This window comes from Capra hircus, chromosome 26 (genome assembly GCF_001704415.2).
Source record: "Capra hircus breed San Clemente chromosome 26, ASM170441v1, whole genome shotgun sequence".
NCBI lineage: Eukaryota > Metazoa > Chordata > Mammalia > Artiodactyla > Bovidae > Capra > Capra hircus.
In genome coordinates this window covers 45,892,071-45,911,673 of record NC_030833.1, presented here as the reverse complement: position 1 = coordinate 45,911,673, position 19,603 = coordinate 45,892,071, and the positions used below count along the sequence as shown (strand labels likewise).

The 19,603-nt window shown below is 35.2% G+C and overlaps 1 protein-coding gene across 10 annotated transcripts in view; it reads left to right on the top strand.

Moving 5' to 3' along the window:
• PCDH15 (protocadherin related 15) overlaps positions 1-19,603 on the top strand; it is a 910,832-nt gene that overhangs the window by 821,304 nt on the left and 69,925 nt on the right. For all 10 annotated transcript variants that reach the window (XM_018041648.1, XM_018041647.1, XM_005698156.2 and 7 more), the window contains one exon: positions 12,797-13,012. In XM_018041648.1, coding sequence (XP_017897137.1) covers positions 12,797-13,012 — 216 coding nt within the window. The remainder of the gene's footprint in view (positions 1-12,796; positions 13,013-19,603) is intronic.

Sequence of the window (19,603 nt, the reverse complement as noted above, 5' to 3'; positions counted from 1 at the left end):
TATTAATAATAACAATAAATAATGACATTGTAGTTTGTAATATGCCTTTATTAATTTGCATTTCTGGTATTTCTCTAATAAGCAAGAAGTAATAAAATATTTTATATATTAGGCACATTATAAATTATTATTGGCCATTTATTACTTTTTACATTTACAAATAACACAGAGTAAGAATAATTAGACAGAAATGACTTAGGAATTTTTATTTTATTTTATTTTATTTTTTACTTTAAAATAATTTTTATTGGGGTATATTTGATTTACAATGCTAAGTTAATTTCTTCTGTACAGCAAAGTGACTGTTCAAACTCCAGTGATTCTTAATGTCAAACAATGGTCAAATGATCTTAAAGGGTATTTTGTTGTAACCATTATTGGTAAGATTGCAAAAGACATTCTAGACATGGGAAATGGTCATTGCAAATCATAATTAAATGAAGGAAAATAGAAGTGAAAATAAAGATACTTTAATAATTTTATAAAATTAGGTTGATAAATTTACACCATCCTATCCATGTTTCTCAAAGAATAAAGCTGTTACAGAAACAAGCTTTGGAAATACTAACCTTTTGCTGTATAATCTCTAGAAGAAATTTTAATGTTGACTGCTATGTTTTATAACATATTGATTTGGAGCCAATTCACTTCAGAATTTCGTTCAACAAAGACTATTTTATAGGAATTTTAGTTTGGTGTTACAGCTGTTTTTGTTTTTGTTTTTGTTTATTTCCTTAGCAAACTTGTTAAATGGGAGATATGGACATAAAATTCATCATTTTATAAAATACAAAAATATACATATATATGTACCTGTGTATATATGTGTGTGTGTGGAGAGAAAGAGTTCCAAAACACTACCAAGAACATTAAATGGAGAACATTTCAGAGACCAACTTCTTTTGTTGAATGAGCTTCTCATGTTGAAATATTTCACATATATATTCAAGGAGACACGTTTTATTGTTGTGCCATTTGCAAATAGCACCATTGCAATCTGGAAATACACTCTTCTTTATTTTAGTGTTACTTTAACAATTCAAAGCTTTTCTTTTGGTGTCCATTAGTTTATTACAGCACCTTAAATCAATATATTTTTGAAAGTTCTCAATTCATTTTCCAAGGTAAAAGGTTTATAAATTGAATTTTATCTTCCCTTGACATACGTTTTTTCCTGTAAGGTGACAATAAAGATTTTTCTTTTCGTAGTAAAGCTTTTAGTTTGTGCTTGTTAATTTCTTATTAGATAGGCAATAAAACATTGCCAAATAGAATGAATAGAGTTAAACATTCTGATTTAATTTTCAAATGCTTGGCTATTCCCTAACTTTATATTAGAGTTAGTAATTGAAGGACAAGTAGGCTTCTTGTACATTATTCATATACTAAACCTTTTTGCATTAATGAAAAGTGCTGTTATGTAACTTTTAACATTAATTCTGCCTTAATATTGTAAAAATATATGTCATGAAGTTTAAACAAACAGATACTCAAATCTTTTTGTGGAACAAGTCGTCCAAATTAATTCACAAATTAAGGATATACTGTGTTAAATCATCTAATGATGAGAACAAAAACACCTTTAAAAATTATGTTCAAAGGGATTGAGCAAAGATATACTTTAAATTTAAATTTTTAAAGTAGTGGCATTGGCCAATGGGGATTATGAAATACAAAGATGAATGAGAAAATAGCCCTGCTCCCAATGAATATATAGCCAAGTACAAAAGATAGAGAGTAATGTGTTTTTCAATGTACAAAAGGTAATAAGAAACAGAAGAGATAAGCTGGAAAGCTCCAGAGTATTCATAGCAAAGATGGCAAGAATGAACTAAACTCGATTGTTTATACCAGGCACTGCATTTTATACCTCAGTGAATACTCACAGCCACCCTATTCAGCATGTCCTATTTTACTCATTTATAATGAGGAACTAAGCTCTAGAGAGTTGTTTGCCCAGGTTCATACGGCCATTAAGTGGTAGACTCAAGCATATTCATCACTTCTAAATATTAATCTCTGATAATCTACTGATATTTCAGCCAAATATTATTAGACCAATTATTGGACATTATTCCAAAATAAAAGATATAAATGGAGACAAATTTCATGTGTAATGAAGACATAATTAAATATTAGAATATGCCAAGGTAAAAAGTGTACTAAAAATATGTAAAATATACTACTGAAAACATGCAGCACTCCCTAGGGGATAGCCTGCAGAAAAGCAGTCTTTTAAGCTGTTTTAGTACCTTATTCAACGTTGCATATATTCAATATGTGTGTGTATGTACATGCCCACACACATGTGCAATAGTGTAGTTCAGGAGTGAATATGGCTCAGCAGACATGAGACATTTTCAGTGATAAGAAGCTATGTGTGCAAACGACTGGAAACATGAAAAAACATAAATTGTTCAGAAGGAAAACAAACAAACAAACAAACTAGGTAATGTGGTTGGTTTTGGAGAAATATAAGCAGAGTAAATATAGAGCAAGAAAATGGAATGTTAAACTGGGATTAGACTGGGAATATTTCATGGACTTGTCTTAAATTTCATCTTCTAGGCGGTGGGAGCTCTCATTCATTTTTAAGCTATTGTTGAATTTAAAAATGAAACAGGAGAGCCTGAAATTGGGCGATGTCAGCTTGATGGATAGTCACTGAAGTGAGAAATATTTCAGAGTAGAACTCACTGGGCTTGCTGATGGACTGGGAGTAGAAAGGAAAGGGATTAGATGAGACAGCTGAAGACCCTACTGAGATTTTTAGCTCAGTCAATCCATATGAGCTAATGCCCTTACCATGCAAAGAGAAGACAGAGGAGGAACAAGTATGGTAGCCAGAGGAAGGACTAGAGGGTGAGAGCTGAGAAGATACTAAATTTGGTTTGAATTGATTGAATGTAGTGTAACTAAGGAAGAACCAGAAAGCTTGAGGTAATAGTTATGTCATTAAATTTCCTTTGAATACTGAAGGATTTAGGATTTGCAAATATAGAATTCTTACAAAAGTACAAATTTCTTAAAACTTTAATATGTTAGTTTTCTATAAAAATCCACAGTTTTTTTTTTTTTTTCCTGTCTTGCCTACAGGGTCGTCATTGTATATTCCATATATATGTGTTATGTATAACGGACTTTTGGACTCAGAGGGAGAGGGAGAGGGTGGGATGATTTGGGAGAATGGGAATTCTAACATGTATACTGTCATGTAAGAATTGAATCGCCAGTCCATGTCTGACGTAGGGTGCAGCATGCTTGGGGCTGGTACATGGGGATGACCCAGAGAGATGTTGTGGGGAGGGAGGTGGGAGGGGGGTTCATGTTTGGGAACGCATGTAAGAATTAAAGATTTTAAAATTTAAAAAAGAAAAAAAAAAAGAAAAAAAAAAGAAAAAAAAAACAAAAAAAAAAAACAAAAAAAAAATATAAGCTACTACATATACACACTACTATATATAAAATAGATAAACAACAAGGACTTACTATATAGCACAGGGAACTATGCCTGATATTTTGTAATAATCTATATGGTATATATGTGTATGTATAATATATAACTGAATCACTTTGCTGTATACCTGAAACTAACAAAAGATTATAAATCAACCATACTTCAGTAACATTTTTAAATTAAAAATAGAATAAAATATAAGCTACTATTAGCACAAAAAAAAAAAATCCACAGTTTTTTTTTGTTCAAAATCAACTTGAGAAGTTAGTTTCCTCTCTTAAATAGAGGACTCAAATTGTGCATGTATTTTCTTTTGATACTATGTCTATGGAGTAGACTGCAATTTCTTTCTTTTCCACATGAATGAGAAGTTAGAAAAAATGATTTCAGAGTTCATTTCAAAGCACCATTGAAGAATATATGATCACATTATATTAGTAATGATGAGGAAAAGAACAAATTATTTTTGAGATAATATTTATTTTCCAAAATATTTTACAAGGCAATAGAACTAAAAATGAAAAAAAATGCTTCAATTATTATGTTAATGTAAGACATTTTTATTTTGTGCTCTCATGCTTCCTGTAATACAGAATGTTTCAGTGTATAACTTTAAAAAATATAAAAGGAATAGTTTGCTAATCTTCAGTTTCTTTATTTAATTTTTCAAAATAGATATTATTGTGTGTTATTTGGCACCACTCTTTAACTTAGGTGAAAATTTTGGCAATTTCTTGATATAATAAAATAATAATAAACCCTGAAAATTCTGTAATACTGTGTTGCATGATATGGCAAACCATTTTTAGACAGTTGTTTCTACACTGAGTTGTGATTTACTCATTATACTGTCTCTGAATTACATTATACTTAAAGGAGCAATGTCCTTATTGAAATTAAGAATTATTTCTATTGGACGGTGGTCCTTTTTTTCACATTCTTATAAAAAATCAAATACTAAGCTTTCTTACCCAGAGAGATGTTATGGGGAGGGAGGTGGGAGGGGGGTTCATGTTTGGGAACGCATGTAAGAATTAAAGATTTTAAAATTTTAAAAATATACAAAAAAATAAAAAAAAAAGAAAATCTTAAAAATTTTTTCGTCTCTTTTTCGCTGTTGTTTTTACAGAAGTTTTAAATAACCTTCTAAATAGATCGATCTATCTGACACTTTCCTTGTTTATATTTCGTATATGTTGGGCATATAGCCTTTAAGGGCTTTAAAGTGAAGGTTTCTTTATAGTTCCTAAAAATACAAAAGCCAAGTTCAACTAATCTAAATCAAAGCTCTGTTCTTTTTGTCCCTTGCAAACACAGCTTGACATGCTGACATTCATTGGTGGTAATGTGAGATTTGAGTATTTTTACCCCAACAATCTAAAATATTTACACTCTAATTTCAGGGAGAGTAAGCCTTCAATGTTAAATGTTAAAATGGGGTCTAATTGAGAAGCAAAAATTAAAGTTAGCATCATTGGACTTTAATGGGCTTTGGAAGTTCTCTGGACATCACTAATTATTCTACTAATATTTCTGCATCTATAGTATTCATTTAGTCAACAGAGGAGAACGGTTATTTAGGCTTTGAGAAAATTAATGTGCTCACCTACTCCCCTGTATGATAGAAGCAATTATTTGGTGATTTTCTCTTAATGTTGGCCACCTGTGTGCATTAAACTTTCCAGATGAGGTCTTAGAAATGTCTAAGTGGTTTTCTGTGTCCTAGTTTTCATTTAAAAATATAATTACAGTAAGTATAATTATAATATTCATTTCTGACTTTCATTTTTAAAAACAGCTGTAGACATTGCTTTCTTGATTTTGCTCATAAAGAGAAACTCACGAAAGTCAGTGAATCAAATCTTCCAGTATCACCTCTTCCAGATAATAATGGCTCTGTCAGGAATCCAATATAAACTTTTTATTATAAAGGAGCTGATGGAATAAATAACATGGCATTGATTATTTAGTAAATTTGACTCGTTTAGAATTTTCACAATAGATCAGATTTAACTTTTAGACATTAGCCAAATTTGTTATATGCCCCCTTACTACAATGTAAAAAAAATGATGGAGTAGATTTATAATTTTTGTTTTTTTCCCTTTCATAGGCTATTTCTATGAATGTTTTCCAGTTTTTATGGATACAATGCAGATTATATTCCTAATAATTTATTTATTAAAAAAATACCTCTTGGCTGTTTTACTCTATTTATACTTGAGTTCACTAACAATATCTTAGGCAAAGTATTTCCTTCCAGTCTGGTTCTTATTCCTCCAGAATATGTGAAACCTAATTTTCTCTCTGTCATTCAGTACACTAATACTCTTGTGCCATATGCATAAGCCTCTAACAACTTCATCTATGAGGTTTTTTTATTTGTTATTATTTTTTTTACTTCTAGAAGATACATTTTACTTATGTTCTACTAATCTCATTTTATTTATATTTTTAAAATATCTATTATTTAATGAAACATATTGAACATTTACATTATACTGTTTTCCTAATTCAGATATCTAAAGCCTTTGTGGGCATGACTTTGATTTTCTATCTCAATGGACCCTCTTTTCATGATACTTGGTTTCCTGTTCATTTTGAGAACTATCTGACTTTAACTTTTCATCTTTCTTGGAGTTTATTTGTTAGAATTACTTGAGGCATAGATTGTAGATAACTTTTTTGAAAAAGTGTTTGCTCCTGTGAGAAAGTTAGACTGTTATCGTTAAAAATCAAATTCACAGTTGCGGTTCTTCTGTTTATTCAGGTAGAATTCAGGACTACTGAATTTACAAATTGATAACATTATGATTTATCCTTGAGCTGAAGAAATCAGTGATGTGTGAATAAAGGTTGCAAATGCTGATGAAGGCTTGTGTTGGTTATAGATTGAGTCTCAATAAAGTTTGGGTTTCTTTGCTTTCTGTTTTTTCTCCACTGCATTCAACATCAAGGTTTAACAAGGCAGTTTTCTTTTTACTTTTGGGTGGCAGGGCAGTGGTGGCTGGAAAGGGGAAATAAATTCTCATTCACCTTTAAAATTCACAACCCCATGGACTGCAGCATGCCAAGCCTTCCTGTCCATCACCAACTCCCAGAGATTATGCAGACTCATGTTCATCGAGTTAATGATGCCATCCAGCCACCTCATCCACCTTTAGCATTCTTCAGATTGGAGTCTTATTAGACTTACATCTATGAGTGGGCCTTGATCTTGCCTCCTATTCTCTGAGCCACTCAAGACCTCATAAATTAAATTTTAAGTTCACTTGGATCAACAGAAACCCTATAAGTGAACTTACTGTCAGTACTAAACTGTCTAGATCCTTGTTTTCATTTAGTTTTTGACCTTCATACTTATTTTCTTCTTATCTTCTTGATATGTTTAGGAAAAATTATTAAGATCCTTTCAGTTCAGTCAGTCAGTTCAGTATTTCAGTCGTGTTCGACTCTTCACAACCCCATGGACCGCAGCACACCAGGCCTCCCTGTCCATCACCAACTCCCAGAGTTTATGCAAACTCATGTTAATTGAGTCAATGATGCCATCCAGCCATCTCATCCTCTGTTGTCCCCTTCTCCTTCTGCCTGCAGTCTTTCCCAGCATCAGGGTCTTTTCCCATGAGGCAGTTCTTCACATCAGGTGGCCAAAGTATTGGAGTTTCAGCTTCAACATCAGTCCTTCCAATGAATATTCAGGACTGATTTCCTTTAGGGTTGCATGGTTTGATCTCCTTGCAGTCCAAGGGATTCTCAAGAGTCTTCTCCAACACCACAGTTCAAAGGCATCAATTATTTGGTGCTCAACTTTCTTTATATTCCAGCTCTCACATCCATACATGACTACTGGAAAAACCTTGACTAGATGGACCTTTGTTGGCAAAGTAATCTCTCTGCCTTTTAATATGCTGTCAAAGTTGGTCATAACTTTACTTTCAAATGTCTTTTAATTTCATGGCTGCAGTGATTTTGGAGCACAAAAAAATAGTCTGTTACTATTTCTACTCTTTCCTCATTTATTTGCCATGAAGTGATGGGACCAGATGCCATAATCTTAGTTTTCTGAATGTTGAGTTTTAAGCCAACTTTTTCACTCTCCTCTTTCACTTTCAAGAGGCTCTTTAGTTCTTCTTCGCTTTCTGCTATAAGGGTGGTGTCACCTGCATATCTGAGGTTATTGATATTTCTCCCAGCAATCTTGATTTCAGCCTGTGCTTCATCCAGCCCAGCGTTCCTCATGATGTACTCTGAATATAAGTTAAATAAGCAGGGTGACAATATATAGCCTTAACGTACTCCTTTCCTTATTATCTAGCTTTCAGTGTTGTTTTCACTGGAATTTTAGTTCTGATACTTAGTCTGACATATTGAATGCAGTGATTATAATATAGGCTTTAGTGTAATATATACCCAACTTTGCTATCAACTATCTTTATGATGTGAGGGCTTCCCTGGTGGCTCAGACAGTAGATTCTGCCTGCAATGTGAGATATCTGGGTTCTATCTCTGGGTCAGGAAGATCCCCTGGAGAAAGAAATGGAAACACACTCTGGTATTTTTACCTGGAAAATCCCATGGGTGGAGGAGCCTGGTGGGCTACAGTCCATGGGATCTCAAAGAGTTGGAGACGACTGAGCAACTAACACACATCTTTATGATTGTGAGCCAATCACTGATCTCTCTGAGCCTCCATCTCTGCACCTATGAATTAATAGCAATAAAACTTGCTCAGTAGAAAAGATGACATGAAGTTATGAATGAAATGTATTTATACAGCCCCTGAACAACTATAATTGGTCAATAAATGTTAGCTCACCAAAGCAGCAATAACATGACATTATATAAGTAAGATAAATAGACCTTGTGTTTTAAAGAGCATTTTCAGATCAGTTCAGTTCAGTCACTCTGTTGTGTCCAACTCTTTGTGGCCTCCCTGTCCATCACCAACTCCCGGAGTCCATCCAACCCATGTTCATTGAGTCGGTGATGCCATCCAATCATCTCATCCTCTGTTATCTCCTTCTCCTCCTGCCCTCAATCTTTCCCAGCATCAGGTGTTTTCAAATGAGTCAGCTCTTTGCATCAGGTGGCCAAAGTATTAGAATTTCAGCTTCAACATCAGTCCCTTCAATGAACACCCAGGACTGATCTCCTTTAGGATGGACTGGTTGGATCTCCTTGCAGTCCAAGTGACTCTCAAGAGTCTTCTCCAACACCACAGTTCAAAAGCATCAATACTTTGGTGCTCAGCTTTCTTTATAGTCCAACTCTCACATCCATACACCACCACTGGAAAAACCATACCCTTGACTAGATGGACCTTTGTTGACAAAGTAATATCTCTGCTTTTTATGCTGTCTAGGTTGGTCATAACTTTCCTTCCAAGGAGTAAGTGTGTTTTGATTTCATGGCTGCAGTCACCATCTGCAGTGATTTTGGAGCCCATAAAAGTTAAGTCAGCCACTTTACTGGTTGCTAATTTTCAGTCTGACCCAGCCTCAGTCACTGGCATTAAGTGAACCCTCTGTAGTTCAAGTCCATGTTGTGCAAGGGTCAACTGTATATAAGTTTTGGTCTAAAACCATGTGTTTGTTGAAAATTAAAGAGACAAAGTTAAAATGGAAAATTCTTTATAATGGTCACAAGTAGTGTACTTCTGGAATTTTTATCATTCACATTTTAACTTGCTAGTTTCAACTGAATGGGAGAGAGAGGTGAGAGACTTGAAAGAATGCGAATGATCCTGGCAACTATCCTCATAACTGTATTCTGAAATGAGATCTTTTCAGATTCCAAAGAGGAGCAAATCTATTAAAAGAATCAGAAATTTTAAGCAGAGCCATTACAAATAGCATACATATGACAGTGATTTTATATAGTTGAAAAAAAGAAACTAAAAATCACCAAAGAAGCAGACTCACAGATATAGAGAAGAATCCAGTGGTTACCAGTGGGGAGGGGGAAGGAGAGAAGGCCAATGTAGGAGTATAAGGGAAAAAAATATATCATTATGGAATTATCTCTCTCTCTCTCTCTTTTTTTTTTTTTTTTTTTTTGCCTTTTCATACTGTTCATGAGCTTCTCAAGGCAAAAATATTGAAGTAGTTTGCCATTTCCTTCTCCAGTGGACCATGTTTTGTCAGAACTCTCCACCATGACCTATCCATCTTGGTAGCCCTATATGGCATGGCTCATAGTTTCACTGAGTTAGATAAGGCTGTGGTCCTTATGATCAGTTTGATTAGACAGCATATTAAAAAGCAGAGACATTACTTTGCCAACAAAGGTCCATCTAGTCAAGGTTTTTCCAGTAGTCATGTATGGATGTGAGAGTTGGACTATAAAGAAAGCTGAGCACTGAAGAATTGATGATTTTAAACTGTGGTGTTGGAGAAGACTCTTGAGAATCCCTTGGACTGCAAGGAGATCAAACCAGTCAACCCTAAAGTAAATTAGTCCTGAATATTCATTGGAAGAACCGATGCTAAAGCTGAAACTCCAATACTTTGGCCACCTGATGTGAAGAACTGACTCATTGGAAAAGACCCTGATGCTGGGAGAGACTGAAGGCAGAAGGAGAAGGGGACAACAGAGGATGACATGGTTGGATAGCATCACTGACTCAACAGACATGAGTTTGAACAAGCTCTGGAAGTTGATGATGAACAGGGAAGCCTGGTGTGTTGTAGTCCATGGTGTCACAAAGAGTCAGATATTACTGAGCAACTGAACTGAAATGAAATGAACTGATGGGATTATGGAAAATAATCTGTGTGAAACTTTTGTAGAATTTAAGAAATCTTTCATTCAATTAAAAAAAGTAGTCCAGTAAACATGATTTTTTTTAAAAATTCTGTATCTCACTTTCGTTAATTTGCCGCTAATGTATGAGGGAAAGTTATGCTTAAAAGATACTTCTGAGTTACCCAAACTTTTGCATTAAATGATTATTTGTTTCAGGAAAGTTATGTTTAAAAACATCTTAATCTGTTAAGGCAAAATATGCCACTATAGTAATTTAGTAAATTAGCAATACAGCAAACCAAAATTACATGTTTATTGAAATTGGAAGTAATCAGTAAGAACAGTGCAAAGAAGCTTAATATACAAAGCAATCAAAACAATCAAAATGATTTTGCCGTAACTGCCTTTTCTATTCTTTTCTACGGTGTTACAGAGTTTGTTTTAAAATATTAAGGTTTGGAATCTTATAATAAAAAGCTATGTAGAAGTTAGACAAAAAATAGACCATAAATTATGATCCCATTAATATAATATTTAAAAATAAGCATAACTGATCAATGGTGTTGATAATCAGGGTAGTGGTTTCTCTGGGGAACAGAGTATGGCTGGAAGGATACGATGAACATTCTGGGATCCTGGTAATGTTTTATTTTTTGATGTATGTGCTGGCTCATTGGATGTGTATAGTCTGAAATTTTTTATTGAACTGTATATTTATGATTTGTACATGTTTTGTGCAGGTTTCTTGTACTTCAGTAAAGTTTCATTAATGGTAAAAAGTTTATTTCAAAGAAAATACTCATGTTAATCATAAGTGAAAGAATAATATTCAACCATATTTTTGAGTGATTCAGTATGTCTTAAATTTGCTCCTAGTATATGAAAGAAATGTCTTTGATTACTTAATCCAAACTCATTTTAATTTTAATTGGGAATGTTCTTTTTTTTCCCTTACTCTATACTTTGTTAAATGAATAAAAACTTGGGTTTAAAGCTTTAAAATAAACACTTTGATAACTATTTTTTCTTTCTTTTTCTTCTTTGTATAGTGATAATGTGACCTATGTTGGAATCTAATTCCTATTCCCCTAATACAGAAATGAAGCTCTGCCATTATGTAAAACATACAGGACATTTAAAAAGATGAATTGATAGTTAGACCTTGTCCTATTCTAAAACTGAGATTTTTAACTTTCAAATTGCAAGAAATATTTTGTCCCAAAGGAAACTATCTGGATTTTTTTATTTCAGGTTACCTTGTCTAGCAGAGTTATCCTGACATGTTTTAAATTGTTAAGCGCATATATAGAATTTAAAGTTAGAGATTCAAACTTTTGAATTTTGTTCTGAATCTCAACACACATTTTCTATTATTTACTATTATTGTAATTATTTGTAGCCAAACTTTGCCACTTACTTTGTAGCCTTTGGCTTTTTACATTTAATACAAAATTCACATTTCATTTCCGTAGTCACATTAGCCTCATCTCAGACGTTCAGTGGCTTGTGACTACTGCATTGGACAGAGGACATTTAGAGCATTTCCATTATTGTCCAAAGTTCTGTTGGACAACACTAATATAAGTACTAGAATAATATATTCCTTGGAGAGTTTTACTTTTGTTAAACAAAATTATTTTTATGGAATTCTTAGCATTGTAAAGATGAATCATAAATGCTTGATATCTGATATTTAATAATAATATTTAAAAATAAGAATAATCAGATAACAATAATATAATTAAAATTTAAATGTTACATATCTAATATCACAAATAAAGTTATATAGCCTTGTATAAATTCACTAAAACTATCATATCCACCATTCCTCTTTCAGATGTTTCACTGTGACAAATTGGCAGTCTGAAAAATTTCCCTGAAGTAGAAACAAAAGAACCAGGCTAATATTACTATGCTCCCAACTTTATTTTAAGCAACTATTTCTTTTTAATTTCTAAGTGTGAAGAAACCTTAACATGTAGATCATAAGTACTTACAACCAGGGACAAATCTGGTTAATCAGGATACAAGCTGATGAAAAAAGAAGCTGAATTAGTATTTTAATACTCTCTTATGATATGGCATTTACTAATCAGGATCTCTTTATATAATTCTAGACTTATAAAAGCTCTAAATACTGTCCTGGTGTCATCTGAAATATTTTAGTGCATAACTTTAATTTTTTTTTTTTTTCCTTTTAGGAAATAGATCAAAAACACCATTACATGCTATGCCTACTACACAAGACAATGGTTAGGTAAACAGTCCCATCCTTAAAACAATTTGGATCTCAGCCCAGTGCTGATCCCATTAAACATGCCAATCAAAACACTTGGTTCATCAGTGGGACTGAGTTAGTGTCTGTCCCTTGTATTCACAGTTCAGTAGTCATTATCCTTCTCATAACAGTTGTTCAACCCTGTGTATACAAAGTCTATACATCTATATAATGGTACCTAGAAAAATATAACTTTAGGAGGACTTTATTGTGTTATTGTTACCTAAGAAACAGTCGTCTTGCAACCAGAAATAAGCTCTTTCACAAAGGTTCTTTCTTCCCAGCTTATTCATAACCTGTGCTTTTTCCCTCCTAGGCGACTGATAAAGATACTGGCAATTATAGCGCCATGGCATACAGACTCATAATACCACCAATTAAAGAAGGAAAGGAAGGATTCGTGGTGGAAACATACACAGGGCTTATCAAAACGGCTATGCTCTTCCATAACATGAGACGCTCTTACTTTAAGTTTCAAGTCATCGCAACTGACAACTATGGGAAGGGACTAAGTGGCAAAGCAGATGTTCTGGTGAGTAGATAAAACTTCAGATAAAGGGGGTATGTGCAGTACTAGCCAGGGGTTAATGTTTCAACACCTAGGACTTGTAAATATTGGAAATAGGTTTTCTAAAACATCAATGTGATTAACTTTCATCCAGGTTGTTACTACATATAGTTTAGAATATTAAAAAATTAGAGCTTTATGGTGGTTTATTTTTTTGACATTTCAGAAATTAATCATGTTTTTGAATATGACTGTGACAGCATTGTCTTAAGCACTGGTTTTCTGTTTGGTCTGAAGATCTCATTTTTAATATAAAGTTGGCTGGAGCTACTTACAATTTTAAAATGCTTCACAGAGTTTTGCTGTAGAAATTAAAATGTATGAAACTTTCATTACTATTTAAATTACTTTTAGGCCTTTTGTAATTAAGGAAACAAAAAATGTATTAGAGCAAATTTATGTTCCAGCAGACGTGATCTTCTTTTACCAAACTCCTCATTAATGACATTGGCGACCCTTAACTAAATTATCAATATATTTGGCTTCAGTCAATAATCACTTCTCTATTGTTTCTTGGGCTGTACATAAGCTCAGTGGTAGGTTATTAACAAAGGCAGTCTGCTATTGACATTTATTCAAAATACTCAACACCAAAGCATCTATCCTATGAAATTGCTACTTTAGAAGGGTAGATTATTTAGACTTTTTTTTTCTGATAAAACCAGTAAAAGTTATAAATATCATTGTTACTGGAAATATTTGTCACATAAAGTATAATTTTTCTTTTGCTATTTATACTTTATTAAATCTTCAATTTCCACTGTTCTCATTTAGTTATCAGGACAAGATTAAACATCAAATAGATGCAATAGCTCAGTTGGTAAAGAATCCACCTACAATGCCGGAGACTGTGGTTCCACTCCTGGGTTGGGAAGATCCCCTGGAGAAAGGAAAGGTTATCCACTCCAGTATTCTAGTCTGGTGAATTCCATGGACTACCGTCCATGGGGTCGCAAAGAGTTAGACACAACTGGGCAACTTTCTCTCACTCAGATGCAACATAAATCAAATATTTTTCTTCTTAGATAATGGTGAAGACCAACCACCATGATTATGATGGATATGAAGGCCAGAACATTCTCATTTATAACAAAGGCCAATGTAAATGAAAAAGCTTTTGATATGCAAAGTATTAAAGGTTGGCATAGATTTCTTTAAAATCAAAATAAGACCTGTAAACCTTATATAAAGTCATATTGTCATTTCTCTTCCTATTAAGGCTGAATAATAAGGCTACTACAATATTGTAAAAACATAAATAAAATATAACTATATAAGTTATCTATATGATACGTACATAAGCAATGTTAAGTTTGTGGGTTTCTTATTGGACTGTATACACTATAGTATGGAAATTTAAGATATACCTCTAAAATTATCCAAAATATATTTAGAAAGATTCAATTCAAAATAATCATAATGTGATATATTTGTAAATCACAATATTTATACAAGGAAATCTTCCTAGCAAAATATGTTGTTGTTCAGTCACTAAGTCATGTCTGACTCTTTATGACCCCATGGACTGCAGCGAACCAGGCTTCCCTGTGCTTCACCATCTCCCAGAGTTTGCTCAGATTCATGCCCATTGAGCGAATGATGCCATCTAACTATCTCATCCTCTGTCTCTCCCTTCTCTTAGTCTTTCCCAGCATCAGGAGTGTTTTCCAATGAGTCAGCTCTTCATATCAGGTCACAATGCATTTATGATAAAATTTGAAATCCTTTCAGAAAAGAGAAGGAAGACATGGAGAGAAATGACTTATGCAAAGAAAACAACAAGTGCTAGAACCAAGAAGGAAGGGAAATCATGACAGTTCTCAACAACTGACAGATATTTACTCAGCTTGGCAGTGAGGGAGGGAAAGTGAATGAGACAGGGCTGGAGATGGAAGTATATAAGGTGTAGAACATATTGAAAATAGTGGAACTTTTCCCCTAAAATTTATGGGAAATCATTGAAAAAATTCAGTAAGAGTGAATGAAGATACAGTTTTTAACTTTGATAAAACTTTCTTGTTTAGTGCAAATCTGATTCTCCCCTGAGGACACTACTTCTGGTACTGCCTCCTCAAGCAGAAGCTTTTGTTTGTATTTTTTTCTGTTTTTTTCAGTCTTCATACTACCTGCTGGCAGAATAGGATCCTCAGTGTGCAACACCACTGCTCTAGGCCCTCCTTCCTTCCTCAGAATCAGCCTTGATTTTCATCATCTGGCTGTCACTAACTGCCTTACTTCATTCCTGGGACTCCGAAGCCTTGGTCAATCCCAAATATATCTCAAAGAGTTTGGCTCCCGAGTTACTATTACTTTCTCCAACAATCCTCCTACATTTTGATAATTTCATTATATACGAAGAGGATTCTTCCAATATCCTGAACTCGCAATTGCTTGAATGCCTTTCCTCCAATGGCTTTACTTTTCATCCTGTTGCAACCGCTTAAAACCTGAGTTATTTTTTGCCATTGCCACTTATGACACTCCTTTTATAGCCTCCATTCCAAACCACCCACTCTTTGACCATCATTTCCTTCTCCAGGGAATCTTCCCAACCCAGGGATCAAATCTATAATCTCCTGCATTGTAGGAGATTCTTTACTGCTGAGCCATCAGGGAAGCCCTCTCTTAAACACCTTTAAAATCAAAAATTCTCTCCCAACACTCATCCAAAACTGCTTATGCCAACATCATCAATGACTTTCACTTATTAAAAGCACTGGTAATCTGAATCTCCATCTTATTTGAATTAACTACCTTTGGTTGATATTACCTTAACTAGGCTTCCCGGTCACCATTCAATTTTCTTTATTTCTTCCTTCACTGCTCAGTCTTTCTCAGTCATTTTTTGATGTCATTTTCTTCTCCTGATCTTTTAGTCAATGTTTCTTAGGGCTCAGATATTAATTCTCTTTTCTCTCTTCACCCTATGACTCATAAACTCATTTAGTCCCACAACATTAAAAGATTATCTATATATATTTAAAAAATCAAATTTATATCTTCACTCTGAAGCTCATTCTTGAATAAAAAATTCATGTATCAAAATGTACATGCAGAATTATACTTGAATGTCTACCAAAGACCTGATTGATGTTTGCTAATCTTCTCTTCCTCATCACATCTCTTCTGCCTATCAGTTGAGTTCAGTTCAGTCACTCAGTCGTGTCCAACTCTTTGCAACACAATGAATCGCAGCATGTTAGGCCACCCTGTCCATCATCAACTCACAGAGTTCACACAGACTCACATCCATTGAGTCAGTGATGCCATCCAGCCATTTCATCCTCTGTCGTCCCCTTCTACTCCTGCCTCCAATCCTTCCCAGCATCAGAGTCTTTTCCAATGAGTCAACTCTTCACATGAGGTGGCCAAAGTACTGGAGTTTCAGCTTTAGCATCATTCCTTCCAAAGAACAACCAGGACTGATCTCCTTCAGAATGGACTGGTTGGATCTCCTTGCAGTCCAAGGGACTCTCAAGAGTCTTCTCCAACACCTCAGTTAAAAAGCTTTAATTCTTCGGTGCTCAGCTTTCTTCACAGTCCAACTCTCACATCCATACATGACTACTGGAAAAACCATAGCCTCGACTAGATGGACCTTTGTTGGCAAAGTAATGTCTCTGCTTTGAATATGCTATTGAGGTTGGTCATAACTTTTCTTCCATGGAGTAAGCGTCTTTTAAGTTCATGGCTGCAATCGCCAACTGCAGTGATTTTGGAGCCCCCCAAAATAAAGTCTTACACTGTTTCCACTGTTTCCACATCTATTTTCCATGAAGTATTGGAACCAGATGCCATGATCTTCGTTTTCTGAATGTTGAGCTTTAAGCCAACTTTTTCACTCTCCTCTTTCACTTTCAATAAGAGGCTTCTTAGTTCCTCTTCATTTTATGCCATAAGGGTGGTGTCATCTGCATATCTGAGGTTATTGATATTTCTCCCGGCAGTCTCGATTCCAGCTTGTGTTTCTTCCAATTCAGCGCTTCTCATGATGTACTTTGCATAGAAGTTAAATAAGCAGGGTGACAATATACAGCCTTGACATACTCCTTTTCCTATTTGGAAACAGTCTGTTGTTCCATGTCCCTTTCTAACTGTTGCTTCCTGACCTGCATAAAGGTTTCTCAAGAGGCAGGTCAGGTGGTCTGGTATTCCCATCTCTTTCAGAATTTTCCACAGTTTATTGTGATCCACAAGTCAAAGGCTTTGGCATAGTCAATAAAGCAGAAATAGATGTTTTTTTTTCTGGAACTCTCTTGCTTTTTCAATGATCCAGTGGATGTTGGCAATTTGATCTCTGGTTCCTCTGCCTTTTCTAAAACCAGCTTGAACATCTTGAAGTTCATGGTTCACGTATTGCTGAAGCCTGGCTAGGAGAATTTTGAGCATTACTTTACTAGCATGTGAGATGAGTGCAATTGTGCAGTAGTTTGAGCATTCTTTGGTATTGCCTTTCTTTGGGATTGGAATGAAAACTGACCTTTTCCAGTCCTGTGGCCACTGCTGAGTTTTCCAAATTTGCTGGCATATTGAGTGCAGCACTTTCACAGCATCATCTTCCAGGATTAGATATTACTCAACTGGAATTCCATCACCTCCACCAGCTTTGTTCATGGTGATGCTTTCTAAGGCCCACTTGACTTCATGTTCCAGGATGTCTGGCTTTAGGTGAGTGAGCACACCATCGTGACTATCTTGGTCGTGAAGATATTTTTTGTGTAGTGCTTCTGTGTATTCTTGCCACCTCTTCTTAATATCTTCTGCTTCTGTTACATCCATACCATTTCTCTCCTTTATCGAGCCCATCTTTGCATGAAATGTTCCCTTGATAGCTCTAATTTTCTTGACAAGATCTCTAGTCTTTCCCATTCTGTTTTTTTTCCCTCTATTTCTTTGCATTTATTGCTGAGGAAGGCTTTCTTAACGCTTCTTGCTCTTCTTTGGAACTCTGCATTCAGAAGCTTATATCTTTCATTTTCACCTTTGCTTTTTGTTTCTCCTCTTTTTCACAGCTATTTGTAAGACCTCCTCAGACAGCCATTTTGCTTTTTTGCATTTCTTTTCCATGGGGATGGTCTTGATCTCTGTCTCCTGTACAATGTCATGAACCTCATTCTGTAGTTCATCAGGCACTCTGTCTGTCAGATCTAGTACCTTAAATCTATTTCTCACTTCCACTATATAATCATAAGGGATTTGATGTAGGTCATACCTGAATGGTCTAGTGGTTTTCCCTATTTTCTTCAATTTAAGTCTGAATTTGGCAATAAGGAGTTCATGATCTGAGCCACAGTCAGCTCCTGGTCTTGTTTTAGTTGACTGTATAGAGCTTCTCCATCTTGGCTGCAAAGAATATAATCAATCTGATTTCGGTGTTGACCATCTGGTGATGTCCATGTGTAGAGTCTTCTCTTGAGTTGTTGGAAGAGGTTGTTTGCTATGACCAGTGCATTTTCTTGGCAAAACTCTATTAGCCTTTGCCCCATTCTGCATTCCAAGGCCAAATTTGCCTGTTACTCCAGGTGTTTCTTGACTTCTTACTTTTGCATTCCAGTCCCCTATAATGAAAAGGATATCTTTTTTGGGGTGTTAGTTCTAAATGTCTTGTAGGTCTTCATAGAACCATTCAACTTCAGCTTCTTCAGCGTTACTGGTTGGGGCATAGACTTGGATTATGGTGATATTGAATGGTTTGCCTTGGAAACGAACAGAGATCATTCCGTCGTTTTTGCGATTGCATCCAAGTACTGCATTTTGGACTCTTTTGTTGACCATGATGGCTACTCCATTTCTTCTGAGGGATTCCTGTCCACAGTAGTACTTATAATGGTCATCTGAGTTAAATTCACCCATTCCAGTCCATTTTAGTTCGCTATTTCCTAGAATGTTGATATTCTCTCTTGGCATCTCCTGCTTGACCACTTCCAATTTGCCTTGATTCATGGATCTGACATTCCAGGTTCCTATGCAATATTGCTCTTTACAGCATCGGACCTTGCTTCTATCACCAGTCACATCCACAACTGGGTATTGGTTTCGTTTTGGCTCCATCCCTTCATTCTTTCTGGAGTTATTTCTCCGCTGATCTCCAGTAGCATATTGGGCACCTACTGACCTGGGGACTTCCTCTTTCAGGATCCTATCAGTTTGCCTTTTCATAATGTTCATGGGGTTCTCAAGGCAAAAATACTAGAGTGGTTTGCCATTCCCTTCTCCAGTGGACCACATTCTGTCAGACCTCTCCACCATGACCCACCCATCTTGGGTTGCCCCGTGGGCATAACTTAGTTTCATCAAGTTAGAAAAGGCTGTGGTCCTAGTGTGATTAGATTGACTAGTTTTCTGTGATTATGGTTTCAGTGTGTCTGCCCTCTGATGTCCTCTAGCAACATCTACCATCTTACTTGGGTTTCTCTTACCTTGGACGTTGGGTGTCTCTTCACGGCTGCTCCAGCACAGCGCAGCCACTGCTCCTTACCTCGGATGAGGAGTATCTCCTCACTGTGCCCCTCCTGACCTTGAAAGTGGAATAGCCCCTCTAGGCCCTCCTGTGCC